Raw genomic sequence first — 21,215 nt, 5'->3', positions numbered from 1 at the left:
TCACTACACCCAGTACCTCTTGATCCCATTATCCCACCATGACTACACCCAGTACCTCCTGATCCCATTATCATACCATGACTACACCCAGTACCTCCTGATCCCATTATCATACCATGACTATACCCAGTCCCTCCTGATCCCATTATCCCACCATGACTACACCCAGTCCATCCTGATTCCATTATCATACCATGACTATACCCAGTCCATCCTGATTCCATTATCATACCATGACTACACCCAGTCCCTCCTGATCCCATTAGCATACCATGACTACACCCAGTCCCTCCTGATCCCATTATCATACCATGACTACACCCAGTCCATCCTGATCCCATTATCCCACCATGACTACACCCAGTCCCTCCTGATCCCATTATCCCACCATGACTACACCCAGTCCATCCTGATTCCATTATCATACCATGACTACACCCAGTCCCTCCTGATTCCATTATCATACCATGACAACACCCAGTCCCTCCTGATCCCATTATCATACCATGACAACACCCAGTACCTCCTGATCCCATTATCACACCATGACTACACCCAGTCCCTCCTGATCCCATTATCCCACCATGACTACACCCAGTCCCTCCTGATCCCATTGTCCCACCATGACTACACCCTGTCTCTCCTGATCCCATTATCCCACCATGACTACACCCAGTACCTCCTGATCCCATTATCCCACCATGACTACACCCAGTCCCTCCTGATCCCATTATCCCACCATGACTACACCCAGTACCTCCTGATCCCATTATCCCACCATGACTACACCCAGTCCCTCCTGATCCCATTATCATACCATGACTACACCCAGTCCCTCCTGATCCCATTATCATACCATGACTACACCCAGTCCCTCCTGATCCCATTATCCCACCATGACTACACCCAGTACCTCCTGATCCCATTATCCCACCATGACTACACCCAGTCCCTCCTGATCCCATTATCATACCATGACTACACCCAGTCCATCCTGATCCCATTATCCCACCATGACTACACCCAGTCCCTCCTGATCCCATTATCCCACCATGACTACAACCAGTCCCTCCTGATCCCATTATCCCACCATGACTACACCCAGTCCATCCTGATTCCATTATCATACCATGACTACACCCAGTCCCTCCTGATTCCATTATCATACCATGACTACACCCAGTCCCTCCTGATCCCATTATCCCACCATGACTACACCCAGTACCTCCTGATCCCATTATCCCACCATGACTACACCCAGTCCCTCCTGATCCCATTATCATACCATGACTACACCCAGTCCCTCCTGATCCCATTATCCCACCATGACTACAACCAGTCCCTCCTGATCCCATTATCCCACCATGACTACACCCAGTCCATCCTGATTCCATTATCATACCATGACTACACCCAGTCCCTCCTGATTCCATTATCATACCATGACTACACCCAGTCCCTCCTGATTCCATTATCATACCATGACTACACCCAGTACCTCCTGATCCCATTATCCCACCATGACTACACCCTGTCTCTCCTGATCCCATTATCCCACCATGACTACACCCAGTACCTCCTGATCCCATTATCCCACCATGACTACACCCAGTCCCTCCTGATCCCATTATCCCACCATGACTACACCCAGTACCTCCTGATCCCATTATCATACCATGACTACACCCAGTCCCTCCTGATCCCATTATCATACCATGACTACACCCAGTCCCTCCTTATCCCATTATCCCACCATGACTACACCCAGTCCATCCTGATCCCATTATCCCACCATGACTACACCCAGTCCCTCCTGATCCCATTATCATACCATGACTACACCCAGTCCCTCCTGATCCCATTATCATACCATGACTACACCCAGTCCCTCCTGATCCCATTATCCCACCATGACTATACCCAGTCCATCCTGATCCCATTATCCCACCATGACTACACCCAGTCCCTCCTGATCCCATTATCCCACCATGACTACACCCAGTCCCTCCTGATCCCATTATCATACCATGACTACACCCAGTCCCTCCTGATCCCATTATCCCACCATGACTACACCCAGTACCTCCTGATCCCATTATCCCACCATGACTACACCCAGTCCCTCCTGATTCCATTATCATACCATGACTACACCCAGTACCTCCTGATCCCATCTGATGGGAGGAGAGAGGAGTCTGATGGGAGGAGAGAGGAGTCTGATGGGAGGAGAGAGGAGTCTGATGGGAGGAGAGAAAGGTCTGATGGGAGGAGAGAAAGGTCTGATGGGAGGAGAGAGGGGTCTGATGGGAGGTGAGAGGAGTCTGATGGGAGGAGAGAGGAGTCTGATGGGAGGAGAGAGGAGTCTGATGGGAGGAGAGAGGGGTCTGATGGGAGGAGAGAGGGGTCTGATGGGAGGAGAGAGGGGTCTGATGGGAGGAGAGAGGGGTCTGATGGGAGGAGAGAGGGGTCTGATGGGAGGTGAGAGGGGTCTGATGGGAGGTGAGAGGGGTCTGATGGGAGGTGAGAGGGGTCTGATTGGAGGAGAGAGGAGTCTGATGGGAGGAGAGAGGAGTCTGATGGGAGGAGAGAGGAGTCTGATGGGAGGAGAGAGGGGTCTGATGGGAGGAGAGAGGGGTCTGATGGGAGGAGAGAGGGGTCTGATGGGAGGAGAGAGGGGTCTGATGGGAGGAGAGAGGGGTCTGATGGGAGGTGAGAGGGGTCTGATGGGAGGTGAGAGGGGTCTGATGGGAGGTGAGAGGGGTCTGATGGGAGGTGAGAGGGGTCTGATTGGAGGAGAGAGGAGTCTGATGGGAGGAGAGAAAGGTCTGATGGGAGGAGAGAGGAGTCTGATGGGAGGAGAGAGGAGTCTGATGGGAGGAGAGAAAGGTCTGATGGGAGGAGAGAGAGGTCTGATGGGAGGAGAGAGAGGTCTGATGGGAGGTGAGAGGAGTCTGATGGGAGGAGAGAAAGGTCTGATGGGAGGAGAGAGGAGTCTGATGGGAGGAGAGGAGTGTGATGGGAGGAGAGAGGAGTCTGATGGGAGGAGAGAGGAGTCTGATGGGAGGAGAGAGGGGTCTGATGGGAGGAGAGAGGAGTCTGATGAGAGGAGAGGGGTCTGATGGGAGGAGAGAGTAGAGAGGGGTCTGATGGGAGGAGAGAGGGGTCTGATGGGAGGAGAGAGGGGTCTGATGGGAGGAGAGAGGGGTCTGATGGGAGGAGAGAGGGGTCTGATGGGAGGAGAGAGGGGTCTGATGGGAGGAGAGAGGAGTCTGATGGGAGGAGAGAGGAGTCTGATGGGAGGAGAGAGGAGTCTGATGAGAGGAGAGGGGTCTGATGGGAGGAGAGAGGGGTCTGATGGAAGAAAAGGAGAGGGGTATGATGGGAGAAAAGGAGAGGGGTGTGATGGGAGAAAAGGAGAGGGGTGTGATGGGAGAAAAGGAGAGGGGTGTGATGGGAGAAAAGGAGAGGGGTGTGATGGGAGAAAAGGAGAGGGGTGTGATGGGAGAAAAGGAGAGGGGTCTGATGGGAGAAAAGGAGAGGGGTGTGATGGGAGGAAAGGAGAGGGGTCTGATGGGAAGAAAGGAGAGGGGTCTGGTGGGAGGAAAGGAGAGGGGTCTGATGGGAGGAAAGGAGAGGGGTCTGATGGGAGGAAATATAGGGAGCTCAGAGGGGCTGGAGAAGGTTAGGAGAGAATGTCAACACAGCTGAACCCTTCCTCTCCGTCTGGCTGGGGACACTGCAAATACAGGATTAACGTCCCTCTGTGTGTGTGTGTGTGTGTGTGTGTGTGTGTGTGTGTGTGTGTGTGTGTGTGTGTGTGTGTGTGTGTGTGTGTGTTACCTTCTTGCTCTGCAGTGCTCTCTGAAACAGGCGTAGGAAAGAGGCCAGGCTGAACCGGTACATGTTGTTGATCCTAGAGAGGTCCGTTATGACAAAATAAATCTTACTGCCACTTTCAGCTAACGGCAGGTAGGCATCACGCTCCTGGGGAGAGATGGAGAGAGAGGGAGAGACAGAGGGAGGGGAGAAAGACCAAGAGGGAGGTGGGAGGAAAGAGGAGGAAGAGGGAGGCGAGAAGAGGAAGATGTAAGGGAGAAGAGGGAGGGGAGAAGAGGAGAAAACGGGAGGTGAGAGAAGAGGAAGGTGAGAGAACAGGGAGGGGAGAGAAGAGGGAGGGAGGGAGAGGAGGAAGAGGGAGGTGATAAGTGGGATGGGAGAAGAGGAAGAGGAAGGAGAGAAGAGGAAGAGAGGGGAGGAAGAGGAAGAGGAGGGGAGAAGAGGGAGAGAGGGGAGGAAGAGGAAGAGGAGGGGAGAAAGAGAGAGGGGAGAAGATGAAGAGGAAGGAAAGAAGGTGAAGAGAGAGGGGAGGAAGAGGAGGGGTGAAAAGAGAGGGGAGGAAGAGGGAGGGGAGAAGAAATTCAGTGGAATGAACAAGAAAGGGTGAGAAAATAACAGGAAATAGGAAAGAGGCAGTGAAAGAGGAGAGAGCAAGAGAGATATAAGGACAGGGGGAATGTGATAGCGGGGGGAATGTGATAACAGGGGGAATGTGAGAGCAGGGGAATGTGATAGCGGGGGGAATGTGATAGCGGGGGGAATGTGAAAGCAGGGAGAATGTGAGAGCGGGGGGAATGTGAGAGCAGGGGGAATGTGAGAGCAGGGGGAATGTGAGAGCAGGGGGAATGTGATAGCGGGGGGGGATGTGATAGCGGGGGGGATGTGATAGCGGGGGGAATGTGATAGCGGAGGGAATGTGATAGCGGGGGGAATGTGATAGCGGGGGGAATGTGAGAGCAGGGGGAATGTGAGAGCGGGGGGAATGTGATAGCGGGGGGAATGTGATAGCGGGGGGAATGTGATAGCAGGGGGAATGTGATAGCGGGGGGAATGTGATAGCAGGGGGAATGTGAGAGCGGGGGGAATGTGATAGCAGGGGGGAATGTGAGAGCAGGGGGAATGTGAGAGCAAAAATGGGGAGGTGTGGTGTGAGAAAGAGAGGAAATCAGATAGGGGAGAGGGAGAGGGAGGAGAGAGAGGGAGAGGGGGGAGTGAGCAAGAGGGAGGAGAGAAAGGAGACAGAGAGAGGAGAGAGAGAGAGGGATGAGAGAGAGAGGGAGGGAGGGAGGAGAGAGGGAGGAGAGATAGGAGAGAGAGGAAGGAGAGAGAGAGGGAGAGAGAGAGAGAAGCGAGAGGGAGGAGAGAGAGCGAGAGGGAGGAGAGAGAGAGGGAGGAGAGAGAGGGAGGAGAGAGGAGACAGACAGTCAGAACTGGTATCACACTGCCCCCTAGAGGAATAATTATATTTTCCTCATGCACAAACAGAGGTACAGGTACGCACACACACAGACACACACACAGACTTGAGCACACCTCAACTCCATCCCATCTCAACAAAGGCCAAAAGAAACCCACAATTAAAACCAACATTGCTGTGGGCAAAGAGTGCTGTTAATATTATCATTCTCTGTAATTGGCTGTAAAGTATAATGTGGGACTCAATGTCCTCATGGTTAATTGAGTTGATAGAGACACTGCTCATTGAGCACACACACACACACACACACACACACACACACACACACACACACACACACACACACACACACACACACACACACACACACACACACACACACACGGAGAGAGAGACAGACAGCCAGGGTGACAGCCAGACAGACAGCCAGGTTGACAGCCAGACATACAGCCAGACATACAGACAATGACCTAGGTCTAAATGCTTATGATTAAATAAATAAATAAATATTTCCACCAACACACACACACACAGAGCAACACACACACAGTAACACACACACAGCAACGCAGAGTAACACACAGCAACACAGAGTAACACAGAGTAACACACAGCAACACACAGCAACACACACAGTAACACACACAGGAACACACAAAGGAACACACAGCAACACACAGTAACACACACAGCAACACACACAGCAACACACACAGTAACACACACAGTAACACACAGCAACACACAGCAACACACAGCAACACACAGTAACACACAGCAACACACAGCAACACACAGCAACACACAGCAACACACAGCAACACACAGCAACACACAGCAACACACAGTAACACACAGTATCCATTTAGTTTAACCATTCAGTCTTATTCTCCTCTTCAATCACACTCTCCCTTCCTCCGTCTTTCCATCTCTCCCTCTCATGCACCCTGTCTCCCTCAATCAATCTCTCACACTCAATCCTTCTCCAATCCCTCTCTCTCTCAGCCCAGAGCATCTCTGTCTCATCTCTCTTTCACCCCCCTCTCTCTCGGAGTGTTCCATCTGTTCTGACAGACTCCAGACTCTTCTATTCTCCTGTGATTGGTTGATGTATTCTCCTCTGTCATTCACACACAGCAGTTTGGGGTGTTGTGTACAAACCCTATGGGAGGTTGATGAGGAGGTTTACAGCTCAGTGTGTGAGAGGAAGCGGGGTGTGTGTGTGTGTGTGTGTGTGTGTGTGTGTGTGTGTGTGTGTGTGTGTGTGTGTGTGTGTGTGTGTGTGTGTGTGCGCACGTGTACCTGGTCCAGGGAGGCCTGGAGTCTGTGTGACTCCCTCAGTGAGTCCTGTATGAGGGCGCTGCTAGACTTGGTCTGGTTCAGAGAGTTGATCAGCTCCTTATTCTCCAGGATATTCCCCTGAGCTGTAGCCAAAGTCTAGAGACAAGAGACAAGGAAGGAGAGAGAGAAGTAGAGAGAGAAGAGGAGGAGAAAGATACATAGAGGAAGGGCAGCAGAAGTTAGGGAGATTGTGTGATGTACAGCAGAAGTTAGGGAGAGATTGTGTGATGTACAGCAGAAGTTAGGGAGATTGTGTGATGTACAGCAGAAGTTAGGGAGAGATTGTGTGATGTACAGCAGAAGTTAGGGAGAGATTGTGTGATGTACAGCAGAAGTTAGGGAGATTGTGTGATGTACAGCAGAAGTTAGGGAGATTGTGTGATGTACAGCAGAAGTTAGGGAGAGATTGTGTGATGTACAGCAGAAGTTAGGGGGAGATTGTGTGATGTACAGCAGAAGTTAGGGAGAGATTGTGTGATGTACAGCAGAAGTTAGGGAGAGATTGTGTGATGTACAGCAGAAGTTAGGGAGAGATTGTGTGATGTACAGCAGAAGTTAGGGAGAGATTGTGTGATGTACAGCAGAAGTTAGGGAGAGATTGTGTGATGTACAGCAGAAGTTAAGGAGAGATTGTGTGATGTACAGCAGAAGTTAGGGAGAGATTGTGTGATGTACAGCAGAAGTTAGGGAGAGATTGTGTGATGTACAGCAGAAGTTAGGGAGATTGTGTGATGTACAGCAGAAGTTAGGGAGAGATTGTGTGATGTACAGCAGAAGTTAGGGGGAGATTGTGTGATGTACAGCAGAAGTTAGGGAGAGATTGTGTGATGTACAGCAGAAGTTAGGGAGAGATTGTGTGATGTACAGCAGAAGTTAGGGAGAGATTGTGTGATGTACAGCAGAAGTTAGGGAGAGATTGTGTGATGTACAGCAGAAGTTAGGGAGAGATTGTGTGATGTACAGCAGAAGTTAGGGAGATTGTGTGATGTACAGCAGAAGTTAGGGAGATTGTGTGATGTACAGCAGAAGTTAGGGAGAGATTGTGTGATGTACAGCAGAAGTTAGGGAGAGATTGTGTGATGTACAGCAGAAGTTAGGGAGAGATTGTGTGATGTACAGCAGAAGTTAGGGAGAGATTGTGTGATGTACAGCAGAAAGAGACATTGTGTTGTGTTCTAACTGAAAGGACTGAGAAGTGGACATTTGATGCATAATGAAGAAGTGGAATGTTTGTGTTCAAACGGCAGTGAAACATGTCAGAATATCTAATCAGATATATTATAGCTACACGGAACAAAAATACAAACACAACATGTAACGTGTAGGTCATGTTTCATGAGATGAAATAAAATATCCCACACATTTTTCATACAAACAAAAAGCTTATTTCGCTCAAATTTTGTGCACAAATTAGTCTACCTCCCTGTTAGTGGATTATGCCAAGATAATCCATCCACCTGACAGGTGTGGCATATCAAGAAGCTGATTAAACAGCATGATCATTACACAGGTTTTGTCACACAACACAATGCCACAGATGTCTAAAGTATTGAGGGAGTATGCAATTGGCATGCTGACTGCAGGAGTGTCCACCGGAGCGGTTGCCAGAGAATGTAATGTTCATTTTTCTACCATAAGCCACCTTTGTCATTTCAGAGAATTTGGCAGTACGTCCAACCCGCCTCACAACCGCAGATCACATGTAACCACACCAGCCCAGGACCTCCACATTCAGCTTCTGCACAAACTGTCAGAAACTCTCAGGGAAGCTCATCTGATTGCGTCGTCCTCACCAGGGTCTTGACCTGACTGAAGTTCGGCGTCATTACCGACTTCAGTGGGAAAATGGTCATCTTTGATGGCCACTGGCACGCTGGAAAAGTGTGCTCTTCACAGATGAATCCCGGTTTCAACAGTACCGAGCAGATGGCGTTGTGTGGGCGAGTGGTTTGTCAATTGTGTGAACAGAATACCCCATGGTGGCGGTGGGGTTATGGTATGGGCTGGCATAAGCTAGGAACAACGAACACAATTACATTTTATCAATGGACAGGGATACCATGATGAGATCCTGAGGCCCATTGTCATGCCCTTCAACCCCCGCCATCACCTCATGTTTCAGCGTGATAATGTACGGCCCCATGTTACAAGGATCTGTACATAATTCCATAAGTCCATAAGTCCCAGTTCTTCCATGACCTGCATACTCACCAGACATGTCACCCACTGAGCATGTTTGGGATGCTCTGGATCTACATGTATGACAGTGTGTTCCAGTTCCCGCCAATATACACCAACTTCACACAGCCATTGAAGAGGAGAGGGACAACATTCCACAGGCCACAAACAACAGCCTGATCAACTCTATGTGAAGAAGATGTGTTGTGCTGTATGAGGTAAATGGTGGTCACACCAGATACTGACTGGTTTTCTGATCCACACCCCTAAGTTATCTGTGACCAACAGAATCACATCTATAGTCCCAGTCATGTGAAATCCATAGATTAGGGACTAATTAGTTTATTTGACTGCACGTCGTCAGTAAACTCTTTGAAATTGTTGTATGTTGCATTCATATTTTTGTTCAGTGTACTTTCACAAGGTATTCCTCTCGACAGTGACTAAGTGTGTGTGGATTGCATAAAGACTCTTCTAGCGTGAGTGTCTGTGTGTTTATATATATATATATATATGTGTGTGTGTACCTCTAACAGAGACTCTTCCAGCGTGGCTAGCTGGATCTTCTTGTCCTCCTCCTGCTGTAACAGACGGGTCTTCTGGGTCTCTAACTCTGGCTTCTCCTGCTGGATGGTCAGAGCTAGGAGCTAATACACACACAACGGATGGTCTGATTAACCAGGAGACAGTCCCAGTGTACAGTAATAAAGCAACGGTAGGTAGTGTGTGTGTGTTTACCTGTCCCCGCAGGCCAGCTCTGGTGGTGGTGAAGTTGACCTCAGTGACGACAGAGGCAGCGTCGGGGGGGATGAAGGGGGAGGGGTTACGCGTGGCCAGGAACAGACGAAACTCCTCGTTATAATCTATCACCTTATCACCTATCTGAACCACGTACCGCGGACCTGGAGAGAGGGAGAGATGGAGGGAGGGGGAGATGGAGGGAGGGTGAGATGGAGGGAGGGGGAGATGGAGGGAGAGATGGAGAGAGGGAGAGATGGAGGGAGGGGGAGATGGAGGGAGGGTGAGATGGAGGGAGGGGGAGATGGAGGGAGATGGAGAGAGGGAGGGAGAGATGGAGGGAGAGATGGAGGGAGGGGGAGATGGAGGGAGAGATGGAGAGAGAGAGGGAGTGAGAGAGGGAGGGAGTGAGAGAGGGGGGGAGTGAGAGAGGGGGGGAGTGAGAGGGAGAGAGTGAGAGAGGGAGTGAGAGAGGGAGGGAGTGAGAGAGGGAGGGAGTGAGAGAGGGAGGGAGTGAGAGAGTGAGAGAGGGAGTGAGAGATGGAGAGAGTGAGAGATGGAGGGAGATATGGATAGAGGGATGGTGGGAGGGAGAGATGGAGAGAGGGAGGGAGGGAGTGAGAGATGGAGGGAGGGAGGGAGAGAAGGAGAGAGGGAGTGAGAGAGGGAGGGAGAGGGAGGGATGGAGAGAGGGAGTTAGAGAGGGAGAGATGGCGGGAGAGAGGGGGAGAGAATGGTTATTCCAGGACATTTCATGGATATAAACTCAGCCTCTTCTCTGCATTGCAGCACATCCTGCTCCCTTCCTCTCTCCCTCCCGTTTCTTTTCTCCATCCTCCAGTGGATGGCCAATCCCCCTCTTTTCTTTCCAGTGGATTCACTGCCCTTTAACCAACACCCTTCTCTCTAACTTCCACCCTCTCTCTCTACCTCTCTCTCTACCTCTCTCTCTCTACCTCTCTCTCTCTCTACCTCTCTCTCTCACTACCTCTCTCCCCCCCACCCTCACTACCTCTCTGTCCCCCTCCCTCACTACCTCTCTCTCTGTCTCTTTCTCCCCCTCCCTCACTACCTCTCTCTCTCCCCCTCCCTCACTACCCCTCTCTCCCTCCCTCCCCTCACTACCTCTCTCCCTCCCCTCACTACCTCTCTCTCCCCCTCCCTCCCTCTCCCACTCCCTTCCACCTGTTCTCCCTCTCCTCCTCCCTCTCACTCACCCTGTCACCATAGTGTGTGTAGACTCACCCTGTCACCATAGTGTGTGTAGACTCACCCTGTCACCATAGTGTGTGTAGACTCACCCTGTCACCATAGTGTGTGTAGACTCACCCTGTCACCATAGTGTGTGAAGACTCACCCTGTCACCATAGTGTGTGTAGACTCACCCTGTCACCATAGTGTGTGTAGACTCACCCTGTCACCATAGTGTGTGTAGACTCACCCTGTCACCATAGTGTGTGTAGACTCACCCTGTCACCATAGTGTGTGTAGACTCACCCTGTCACCATAGTGTGTGTAGACTCACCCTGTCACCATAGTGTGTGTAGACTCACCCTGTCACCATAGTGTGTAGACTCACCCTGTCACCATAGTGTGTGTAGACTCACCCTGTCACCATAGTGTGTGTAGACTCACCCTGTCACCATAGTGTGTGTAGACTCACCCTGTCACCATAGTGTGTGTAGACTCACCCTGTCACCATAGTGTGTGTAGACTCACCCTGTCACCATAGTGTGTGTAGACTCACCCTGTCACCATAGTGTGTGTAGACTCACCCTGTCACCATAGTGTGTGTAGACTCACCCTGTCACCATAGTGTGTGTAGACTCACCCTGTCACCATAGTGTGTGTAGACTCACCCTGTCACCATAGTGTGTGTAGACTCACCCTGTCACCATAGTGTGTGTAGACTCACCCTGTCACCATAGTGTGTGTAGACTCACCCTGTCACCATAGTGTGTGTAGACTCACCCTGTCACCATAGTGTGTGTAGACTCACCCTGTCACCATAGTGTGTGTAGACTCACCCTGTCACCATAGTGTGTGTAGACTCACCCTGTCACCATAGTGTGTAGACTCACCCTGTCACCATAGTGTGTGTAGACTCACCCTGTCACCATAGTGTGTGTAGACTCACCCTGTCACCATAGTGTGTGTAGACTCACCCTGTCACCATAGTGTGTGTCGACTCACCCTGTCACCATAGTGTGTGTAGACTCACCCTGTCACCATAGTGTGTGTAGACTCACCCTGTCACCATAGTGTGTGTAGACTCACCCTGTCACCATAGTGTGTGTAGACTCACCCTGTCACCATAGTGTGTGTAGACTCACCCTGTGCTATCAGGTCTCTCCTCAGTAGTGGATAGAGTACCGGCTCCACTCCATCCATCTCCTGGATGATCAGCGTTTTCCCAAAACGCACAGCCAGCTCCAGAGACGTGATGAAGTTAGGGTCCTGGAGGAAAACACACAGAGCCGAAGGGTTCTGATAACAGCACTGATGCCTGGTGTGATGTCTGGTATCTAACTGGTCTGATGCCTGGTGTGATGTCTGGTATCTACCTGGTCTGATGCCTGGTGTGATGTCTGGTATCTAACTGGTCTGATGTCTGGTGTGATGTCTGGTATCTAACTGGTCTGATGCCTGGTGTGATGTCTGGTATCTACCTGGTCTGATGCCTGGTGTGATGTCTGGTATCTACCTGGTCTGATGCCTGGTGTGATGTCTGGTATCTAACTGGTCTGATGCCTAGTGTGATGTCTGGTATCTAACTGGTCTGATGCCTGGTGTGATGTCTGGTATCTACCTGGTCTGATGCCTGGTGTGATGTCTGGTATCTAACTGGTCTGATGCCTGGTGTGATGTCTGGTATCTAACTGGTCTGATGCCTGGTGTGATGTCTGGTATCTACCTGGTCTGATGCCTGGTGTGATGTCTGGTATCTAACTGGTCTGATGCCTGGTGTGATGTCTGGTATCTAACTGGTCTGATGCCTGGTGTGATGTCTGGTATCTAACTGGTCTGATGCCTGGTGTGATGTCTGGTATCTACCTGGTCTGATGCCTGGTGTGATGTCTGGTATCTACCTGGTCTGATGCCTGGTGTGATGTCTGGTATCTAACTGGTCTGATGTCTGGTATCTAACTGGTCTGATGCCTGGTGTGATGTCTGGTATCTAACTGGTCTGATGTCTGGTGTGATGTCTGGTATCTAACTGGTCTGATGCCTGGTGTGATGTCTGGTATCTAACTGGTCTGATGTCTGGTATCTAACTGGTCTGATGCCTGGTGTGATGTCTGGTATCTAACTGGTCTGATGCCTGGTGTGATGTCTGGTATCTAACTGGTCTGATGCCTGGTGTGATGTCTGGTATCTAACTGGTCTGATGCCTGGTGTGATGTCTGGTATCTACCTGGTCTGATGCCTGGTGTGATGTCTGGTATCTACCTGGTCTGATGCCTGGTGTGATGTCTGGTATCTAACTGGTCTGATGCCTGGTGTGATGTCTGGTATCTAACTGGTCTGATGCCTGGTGTGATGTCTGGTATCTACCTGGTCTGATGCCTGGTGTGATGTCTGGTATCTACCTGGTCTGATGCCTGGTGTGATGTCTGGTATCTAACTGGTCTGATGCCTGGTGTGATGTCTGGTATCTACCTGGTCTGATGCCTGGTGTGATGTCTGGTATCTACCTGGTCTGATGCCTGGTGTGATGTCTGGTATCTAACTGGTCTGATGCCTGGTGTGATGTCTGGTATCTAACTGGTCTGATGCCTGGTGTGATGTCTGGTATCTAACTGGTCTGATGCCTGGTGTGATGTCTGGTATCTACCTGGTCTGATGCCTGGTGTGATGTCTGGTATCTACCTGGTCTGATGCCTGGTGTGATGTCTGGTATCTAACTGGTCTGATGCCTGGTGTGATGTCTGGTATCTAACTGGTCTGATGTCTGGTGTGATGTCTGGTATCTAACTGGTCTGATGCCTGGTGTGATGTCTGGTATCTAACTGGTCTGATGCCTGGTGTGATGTCTGGTATCTAACTGGTCTGATGTCTGGTGTGATGTCTGGTATCTAACAGGTCTGATGTCTGGTGTGATGTCTGGTATCTAACTGGTCTGATGCCTGGTGTGATGTCTGGTATCTAACTGGTCTGATGCCTGGTGTGATGTCTGGTATCTAACTGGTCTGATGCCTGGTGTGATGTCTGGTATCTAACTGGTCTGATGTCTGGTGTGATGTCTGGTATCTAACAGGTCTGATGTCTGGTGTGATGTCTGGTATCTAACTGGTCTGATGCCTGGTGTGATGTCTGGTATCTAACAGGTCTGATGTCTGGTGTGATGTCTGGTATCTAACTGGTCTGATGCCTGGTGTGATGTCTGGTATCTAACTGGTCTGATGCCTGGTATCTAACTGGTCTGATGCCTGGTGTGATGTCTGGTATCTAACTGGTCTGATGCCTGGTGTGATGTCTGGTATCTAACTGGTCTGATGCCTGGTGTGATGTCTGGTATCTAACTGGTCTGATGCCTGGTGTGATGTCTGGTATCTAACTGGTCTGATGCCTGGTGTGATGTCTGGTATCTAACTGGTCTGATGCCTGGTGTGATGTCTGGTATCTAACTGGTCTGATGCCTGGTGTGATGTCTGGTATCTAACTGGTCTGATGCCTGGTGTGATGTCTGGTATCTCACTGGTCTGATGCCTGGTGTGATGTCTGGTATCTAACTGGTCTGATGCCTGGTGTGATGTCTGGTATCTAACTGGTCTGATGCCTGGTGTGATGTCTGGTATCTAACTGGTCTGATGCCTGGTGTGATGTCTGGTATCTAACTGGTCTGATGCCTGGTGTGATGTCTGGTATCTAACTGGTCTGATGCCTGGTGTGATGTCTGGTATCTAACTGGTCTGATGTCTGGTATCTAACTGGTCTGATGTCTGGTATCTAACTGGTCTGATGCCTGGTGTGATGTCTGGTATCTAACTGGTCTGATGCCTGGTGTGATGTCTGGTATCTAACTGGTCTGATGCCTGGTGTGATGTCTGGTATCTAACTGGTCTGATGCCTGGTGTGATGTCTGGTATCTAACTGGTCTGATGCCTGGTGTGATGTCTGGTATCTAACTGGTCTGATGCCTGGTGTGATGTCTGGTATCTACCTGGTCTGATGCCTGGTGTGATGTCTGGTATCTAACTGGTCTGATGTCTGGTGTGATGTCTGGTTTCTAACTGGTCTGATGCCTGGTGTGATGTCTGGTATCTAACTGGTCTGATGTCTGGTATCTAACTGGTCTGATGCCTGGTGTGATGTCTGGTATCTAACTGGTCTGATGCCTGGTGTGATGTCTGGTATCTAACTGGTCTGATGCCTGGTGTGATGTCTGGTATCTACCTGGTCTGATGCCTGGTGTGATGTCTGGTATCTACCTGGTCTGATACCTGGTGTGATGTCTGGTATCTAACTGGTCTGATGCCTGGTGTGATGTCTGGTATCTAACTGGTCTGATGCCTGGTGTGATGTCTGGTATCTAACTGGTCTGATGCCTGGTGTGATGTCTGGTATCTAACTGGTCTGATGCCTGGTGTGATGTCTGGTATCTAACTGGTCTGATGCCTGGTGTGATGTCTGGTATCTAACTGGTCTGATGCCTGGTGTGATGTCTGGTATCTACCTGGTCTGATGTCTGGTGTGATGTCTGGTATCTACCTGGTCTGATGTCTGGTATCTAACTGGTCTCATGCCTGGTGTGATGTCTCGTATCTAACTGGTCTGATGCCTGGTGTGATGTCCGGTATCTAACTGGTTACATTAGGACTAACATGTCTGTGTGATATGAGTTCACAGTACCTGTTGGTTGACTGAAATATGTGTGAATGATTGACAGGTGTGACAGGTGTGTGACAGTTGTACCTGCTGGTTGATGACCTCGAGGCGATGCTGCTTCAGGTGAGTATGGAGCCACTCTGTAGCCCGAGAGGAGGGGTCGATGAGGAACGGACAAGCAACACTCTGAGAGAGAGAGAGAGAGAGAGAGAGAGAGAGAGAGAGAGAGAGAGAGAGAGAGAGAGAGACGTAAGTGATGGATGAGATACTGAAAGTCATTGAGGAACTAAGAGTCCTTTTTCCATTTATTTTCCTATCTATATATTAAGATAGATGCTGAAATAGTTTTTCTCTCTGGGGAGAATCTTTGAGGCCCAGTCCAGTCCTCTCTCACAACTGTCACAGTGATTGGCCAGCGAGGCATTGGCTGTCTGGATTCAGAGCTGCCAGACATTGAGCAGTACACACCAAACAAAGGGATGAAATCTCTTTATGCTATGGCTCCCTCTATTTATTGCCGCCTTTCCTCTCCTCCCATCTCTCTAAACCACGTCCTTTCTGTTTATCTTTCCCCATCCCTCCTTCTTTATCTATATTTGTTTATTCATCCTTTCTCTCCCTCTTTCCCTCTGTAGAGTCATATATGCTTCAGATATGGTGTGGGTGATGGTTATTGCCCTGTGTGTGTAAACTGTAATGGCTTTATTTACAGTCTCCCAGGGTTGACAAACCATCAAACACTGTGTCTGCTGTAGTGGTCCAACCTACACACTCTCCACCAGACCTAGCATAGAGAACCACAGTTTGGAGAGCAATTTATGAGACACACTGAGCAGACATGTCACACAGCACCAGACACCAGCGGAATACCCTTTTATTGCGTGTTTGCAGTAAATTGCTGTGGGAGCACACCAGACATGCTTTATAAAAGGGTCTAAGAATCCAAGTGGACTAGGATTGCAAAGGTAGGATATATTACTGGAAACTTTCCAAGTTTACCAGTAAACTACCAGAATTTTGGTATCATTCAAATATTTTATGTAATCCATCAAAAGACATTTAGTGGCCTTTTTGGAGACTTCAGATTATCACAGGTGGCTAATAGTCTCTGGCCCTCTGTGTGTCTTATCACATGTAAAATATATGAAATAATGAAATAAGATGATTTTAAAATAAATAGAATGACAGAGCTGTCAACATTATACTAAACTTCTGAGTGGCACAGCGGTCTAAGGCACTGTATTGCAGTGCTGCGGCATCACTACAGCCTGGGGTTCGATCCCACCCGGTGTCATTAACGGCCGTGACTGGGAGTCCCATAGGGAGGCGCACAATTGGCCCAGCGTCGTCTGGGTTGGGGAGGGTTTGGCCAGGGTGGCTTTACGTGGCTCATCGCGCTCTAGCGACTCCTTGTGGCGGGCCGGGTGCCTGCAGGCTGACGTCGGTCATTAGTTGACCAGTGTTTCCTCTGACACATCGGTGCAGCTGGCTTCAGGGTTAAGCGGGCGGGTGTTAAGAAGCGCAGCTTGGCAGGTCATGTTTCGGAGGATGCATGACTCGACCTTCGCCTCTCCCGAGCCCATTGGGCAGTTGCAGCGATGAGACATGATTTTAATCATGAAATTGGGGAGAAAATGGGGGTAAAAATTACACAAAAAAACATTTTATTAAATATAAACCATCAACTTAGTGAATACTATTGGTGTTTAATATGAGGGTTTCAGCATGGTTTACTAGTTCAACAGTAGCCAGTGAGTCTACACACCACTTCCACAGTATTCACATTTTGTTGCCTTAAAATGTCATCTCAAAAGGGAATACATGTGTTTTTTTACCTTACTTATCCACATAACCTACTCCACATTTTCAAAGTGAAAGAAACATAAACAAAGATGTCTTAATTGCATATGTTTTCACAGGCCAGAGTTAATACTAGGTGGAAACACCTTTGGCAGCCATTACAGCTGGGAATCATTTGGAATAAGATTCTACCAACTTTACACAACTTTATCCAATGTTTTTATCAAAATTGCTTAAACTCAGTAAATTTGGTTGGGAGTCATTGATGGACAGCAATATTACAATTTTGTCTCTGATTTTCAAGTAGATTTATGTCAGAAGTGAAACTGAGACTAATTAGTGTGAACATTTGTATGTCATCTTGTAGAATTTTTACTAGGATTAAATGTCAGGAATTGTGAAAAACTGAGTTTAAATGTATTTGGCTAAGGTGTATGTAAACTTCCGACTTCAACTGTATTTGTTGTCAATGTTTTGATGTCAAACTGGTGGCAGTTCTGAAAGAAAGTCTAGAGTTACAGAGTTAATTGAAAACAATAGTATTGTTGATTACATGCTTTTTTCCTTAATTAGGCTATATTCTCTTGAACCATACGGTCTATCTACTAGAAACTCATGGACAATATGGACTCAGATAAATGAATACTATATATGAATAAAACATGTAGTCTGTTCTTCAAGTATAAATTACCAAAGTTACGATAGAAAGTCATAGATTTTCTGTTAATTACCAAAATTACTGACAATTACGGTAACTTTGGTGAATTACCGGTAGCTTTGCAACCCTAGTTTTGACAGAGTAATCTACAGAGACCACTTCACTGCTACCATAGCCAGGCCCAGGCAATAAGAGTGTATTATGAAACGATGGAGACATTCTCTTCAATCCAAGCTGATGGCTGTTCTAAACAGTAATGGGGTCTGTGGAAGGCAGAATTGGTCTTTTTATAAAGTGGCTAAAATAAGCTGCTGTAAAATCATGAGCTCTCATCAACACCTCCTCCATCTACTGGACTGAGAGACAGGCCCTCTTGACTCCGGAGGGCTGGAGGGTGGGGGAGATAGGGGAGAGAGGGGAGGGAGGGGGGGAGTGGAGGACATGGGAGACAGGGGGGAGAGGGGAGGCAGGGGAGGAAGAGAGTGAGAGAAGAGGAGTGGTTGTCGGAGTGAGAGTGAGGGTTGAGGGGGTGTAGAAGGCAGAGTGAGGGTTGAGGGGGTGTAGAAGGCAGAGTGAGGGTTGAGGGGATGTAGAAGGCAGAGTGAGGGTTGAGGGGATGTAGAAGGCAGAGTGAGGGTTGAGGGGATGTAGAAGGCAGAGTGAGGGTTGAGGGGATGTAGAAGGCAGAGTGAGGGTTGAGGGGATGTAGAAGGCAGAGTGAGGGTTGAGGGGATGTAGAAGGCAGAGTGAGGGTTGAGGGGATGTAGAAGGCAGAGTGAGGGTTGAGGGGATGTAGGAGGCAGAGTGAGGGTTGAGGGGATGTAGGAGGCAGAGTGAGGGTTGAGGGGATGTAGAAGGCAGAGTGAGGGTTGAGGGGGTGTAGAAGGCAGAGTGAGGGTTGAGGGGATGTAGAAGGCAGAGTGACGGTTGAGGGGATGTAGAAGGCAGAGTGAGGGTTGAGGGGATGTAGAAGGCAGAGTGAGGGTTGAGGGGATGTAGAAGGCAGAGTGAGGGTTGAGGGGGTGTAGGAGGCAGAGTGAGGGTTGAGGGGATATAGAAGGCAGAGTGAGGGTTGAGGGGGTGTAGGAGGCAGAGTGAGGGTTGAGGGGGTGTAGGAGGCAGAGTGAGGGTTGAGGGGATGTAGAAGGCAGAGTGAGGGTTGAGGGGATGTAGAAGGCAGAGTGAGGGTTGAGGGGGTGTAGGAGGCAGAGTGAGGGTTGAGGGGGTGTAGGAGTCAGATTAAGGGTTGAGGGGGTGTAGGAGGCAGAGTGAGGGTTGAGGGGGTGTAGGAGGCAGAGTGAGGGTTAAGGGGGTGTAGGAGGCAGAGTGAGGGTTAAGGGGGTGTAGGAGGCAGAGTGAGGGTTAAGGGGGTGTAGGAGGCAGAGTGAGGGTTGAGGGGGTGTAGGAGGCAGAGTGAGGGTTAAGGGGGTGTAGGAGGCAGAGTGAGGGTTGAGGGGGTGTAAGAGGCAGAGTGAGGGTTGAGGGGGTGTAGGAGGCAGAGTGAGGGTTAAGGGGGTGTAGGAGGCAGAGTGAGGGTTAAGGGGGTGTAGGAGGCAGAGTGAGGGTTAAGGGGGTGTAGGAGGCAGAGTGAGGGTTGAGGGGGTGTAGGAGGCAGAGTGAGGGTTAAGGGGGTGTAGGAGGCAGAGTGAGGGTTGAGGGGGTGTAAGAGGCAGAGTGAGGGTTGAGGGGGTGTAGGAGGCAGAGTGAGGGTTAAGGGGGTGTAGGAGGCAGAGTGAGGGTTGAGGGGGTGTAGGAGGCAGAGTGAGGGTTGAGGGGGTGTAGGAGGCAGAGTGAGGGTTGAGGGGGTGTAGGAGGCAGAGTGAGGGTTAAGGGGGTGTAAGAGGCAGAGTGAGGGTTGAGGGGGTGTAGGAGGCAGAGTGAGGGTTGAGGGGGTGTAGGAGGCAGAGTGAGGGTTGAGGGGGTGTAGGAGGCAGAGTGAGGGTTAAGGGGGTGTAAGAGGCAGAGTGAGGGTTGAGGGGGTGTAGGAGGCAGAGTGAGGGTTGAGGGGGTGTAGGAGGCAGAGTGAGGGTTAAGGGGGTGTAAGAGGCAGAGGGTGAACAACGGCAGAGTGGGTCTCATACTGAAAGATCTATGTAGTGACTGACAGTAGGGGAACTGTAGAAATAGTGACCCATTTAGAAACAGTTATTACATGTTCTACAGGCTGTGTGGTTCTTGGTTATGCAACGGTTTCCTGCGTCAGGAGGGAAAGACAGACACTAAGAGGCTGAGCTCTTACACACCACAGCCACAGATTGCTCCAGAGACTGTGTTGTGAAAGAGCCTCGATTACAGTTTTCTTTTAAAGTGTAATTCTCTCCACAAAGCAAAGGCCACTCATTCAGAAGAATGACAAAGCCTGGTGAAGCCGTACACACACACAGACACACACACAGACACAAACACAGACACACGGACACACACACACACACACACACAACCAAAGCCCTATTAGACAAAAACAGGATTATCAACAAAATATCAAAATCAAAAGGAAAAGCTACTTTTCACAGAAACGTTTATTTCTGTTTAGCTACTTAGTGCCTCAAAAGGCATCATGCAAACAAACTGGTTGAGTTGATTAGAGAGAGAATCATTATAAAGTCTGGGACGACAAATCAGTTATTTGAAGACGACTCAATGGAACGGGAAAATATGGACAAAAAACCCAAACTCCTATAAACAAATTGTAAACGTTTCTGTTGCCACACCCTTGCAGTAGATTGTTTTAAAATACAGGACTAATGCAAGTACAGGGTTTGTGTAGTTGCTAAGTGGGAGGGTGCTTGTGCATGTGTGTGTGTGTGTGTGTGTGTGTGTGTGTGTGTGTGTGTGTGTGTGTGTGTGTGTGTGTGTGTGTGTGTGTGTGTGTGTGTGTGTGTGTGTGTGTGTGTGTGTGTGTGTGTTTTGCAAGCAGCCTGCAGTAGGGTGGAGGTATAGATGGATGGAGGGCTGAGTTCTTACCCGTGATTTGATCGCACTGATCTTAAAGCAGCGATGCCAAAGGAAAGACAAACAGGAGAGAGGGATGAATGACAATCAAATTAAAGAGAGGAACACAACAGATGTGACCCGGATGTAAAACACATGACTTTCCCAGTCAGGGAGGGAATTCAGCTTCAACATGGAAACACAACAATATAGAAACATAGTAGAGGAACACAGAGTGCAACACATAGTGCAACACAGAGTGCAACACAGAGTGCAACACAGAGTGCAACACAGAGTGCAACACACACCAATACAAACCTTCCCAGGGCTTTTTCATCTGCACCGACTCACAAATGTATCAGTAAGAGAGAAGAGAGATGGTGAATAAGAGAGAAAGAGAGTGAGCGAAGAAGAGAGAGAGAGAAAGAGTGAGAGAGAAAGAGAGTGAGAGAGACAGAGAAAGAGCGAGAGAGAGAGAGAGAACGA

The 21,215-nt window shown here is 49.4% G+C and overlaps 1 protein-coding gene across 2 annotated transcripts in view; it reads right to left on the bottom strand.

Moving 5' to 3' along the window:
• The window catches only part of dync2h1 (dynein cytoplasmic 2 heavy chain 1), a 337,560-nt gene that overhangs the window by 228,398 nt on the left and 87,947 nt on the right, over positions 1-21,215 (bottom strand). The window contains exons 67-73 of one of the 2 annotated variants that reach the window (XM_071360118.1): positions 20,763-20,783; positions 15,428-15,526; positions 11,845-11,968; positions 9,512-9,675; positions 9,301-9,420; positions 6,557-6,691; positions 3,841-3,984 (exon numbers count right to left, since the gene is read on the bottom strand). In XM_071360118.1, the coding sequence (XP_071216219.1) occupies positions 3,841-3,984; positions 6,557-6,691; positions 9,301-9,420; positions 9,512-9,675; positions 11,845-11,968; positions 15,428-15,526; positions 20,763-20,783 (807 nt within the window). The remainder of the gene's footprint in view (positions 1-3,840; positions 3,985-6,556; positions 6,692-9,300; positions 9,421-9,511; positions 9,676-11,844; positions 11,969-15,427; positions 15,527-20,762; positions 20,784-21,215) is intronic. The other variant, XM_071360119.1, reaches the window with a different exon arrangement.

This window comes from Salvelinus alpinus, chromosome 22 (assembly GCF_045679555.1).
Source record: "Salvelinus alpinus chromosome 22, SLU_Salpinus.1, whole genome shotgun sequence".
In the NCBI taxonomy this organism is placed as follows: Eukaryota; Metazoa; Chordata; class Actinopteri; order Salmoniformes; family Salmonidae; genus Salvelinus; species Salvelinus alpinus.
This window is presented reverse-complemented; position numbering and strand designations above follow the sequence as displayed.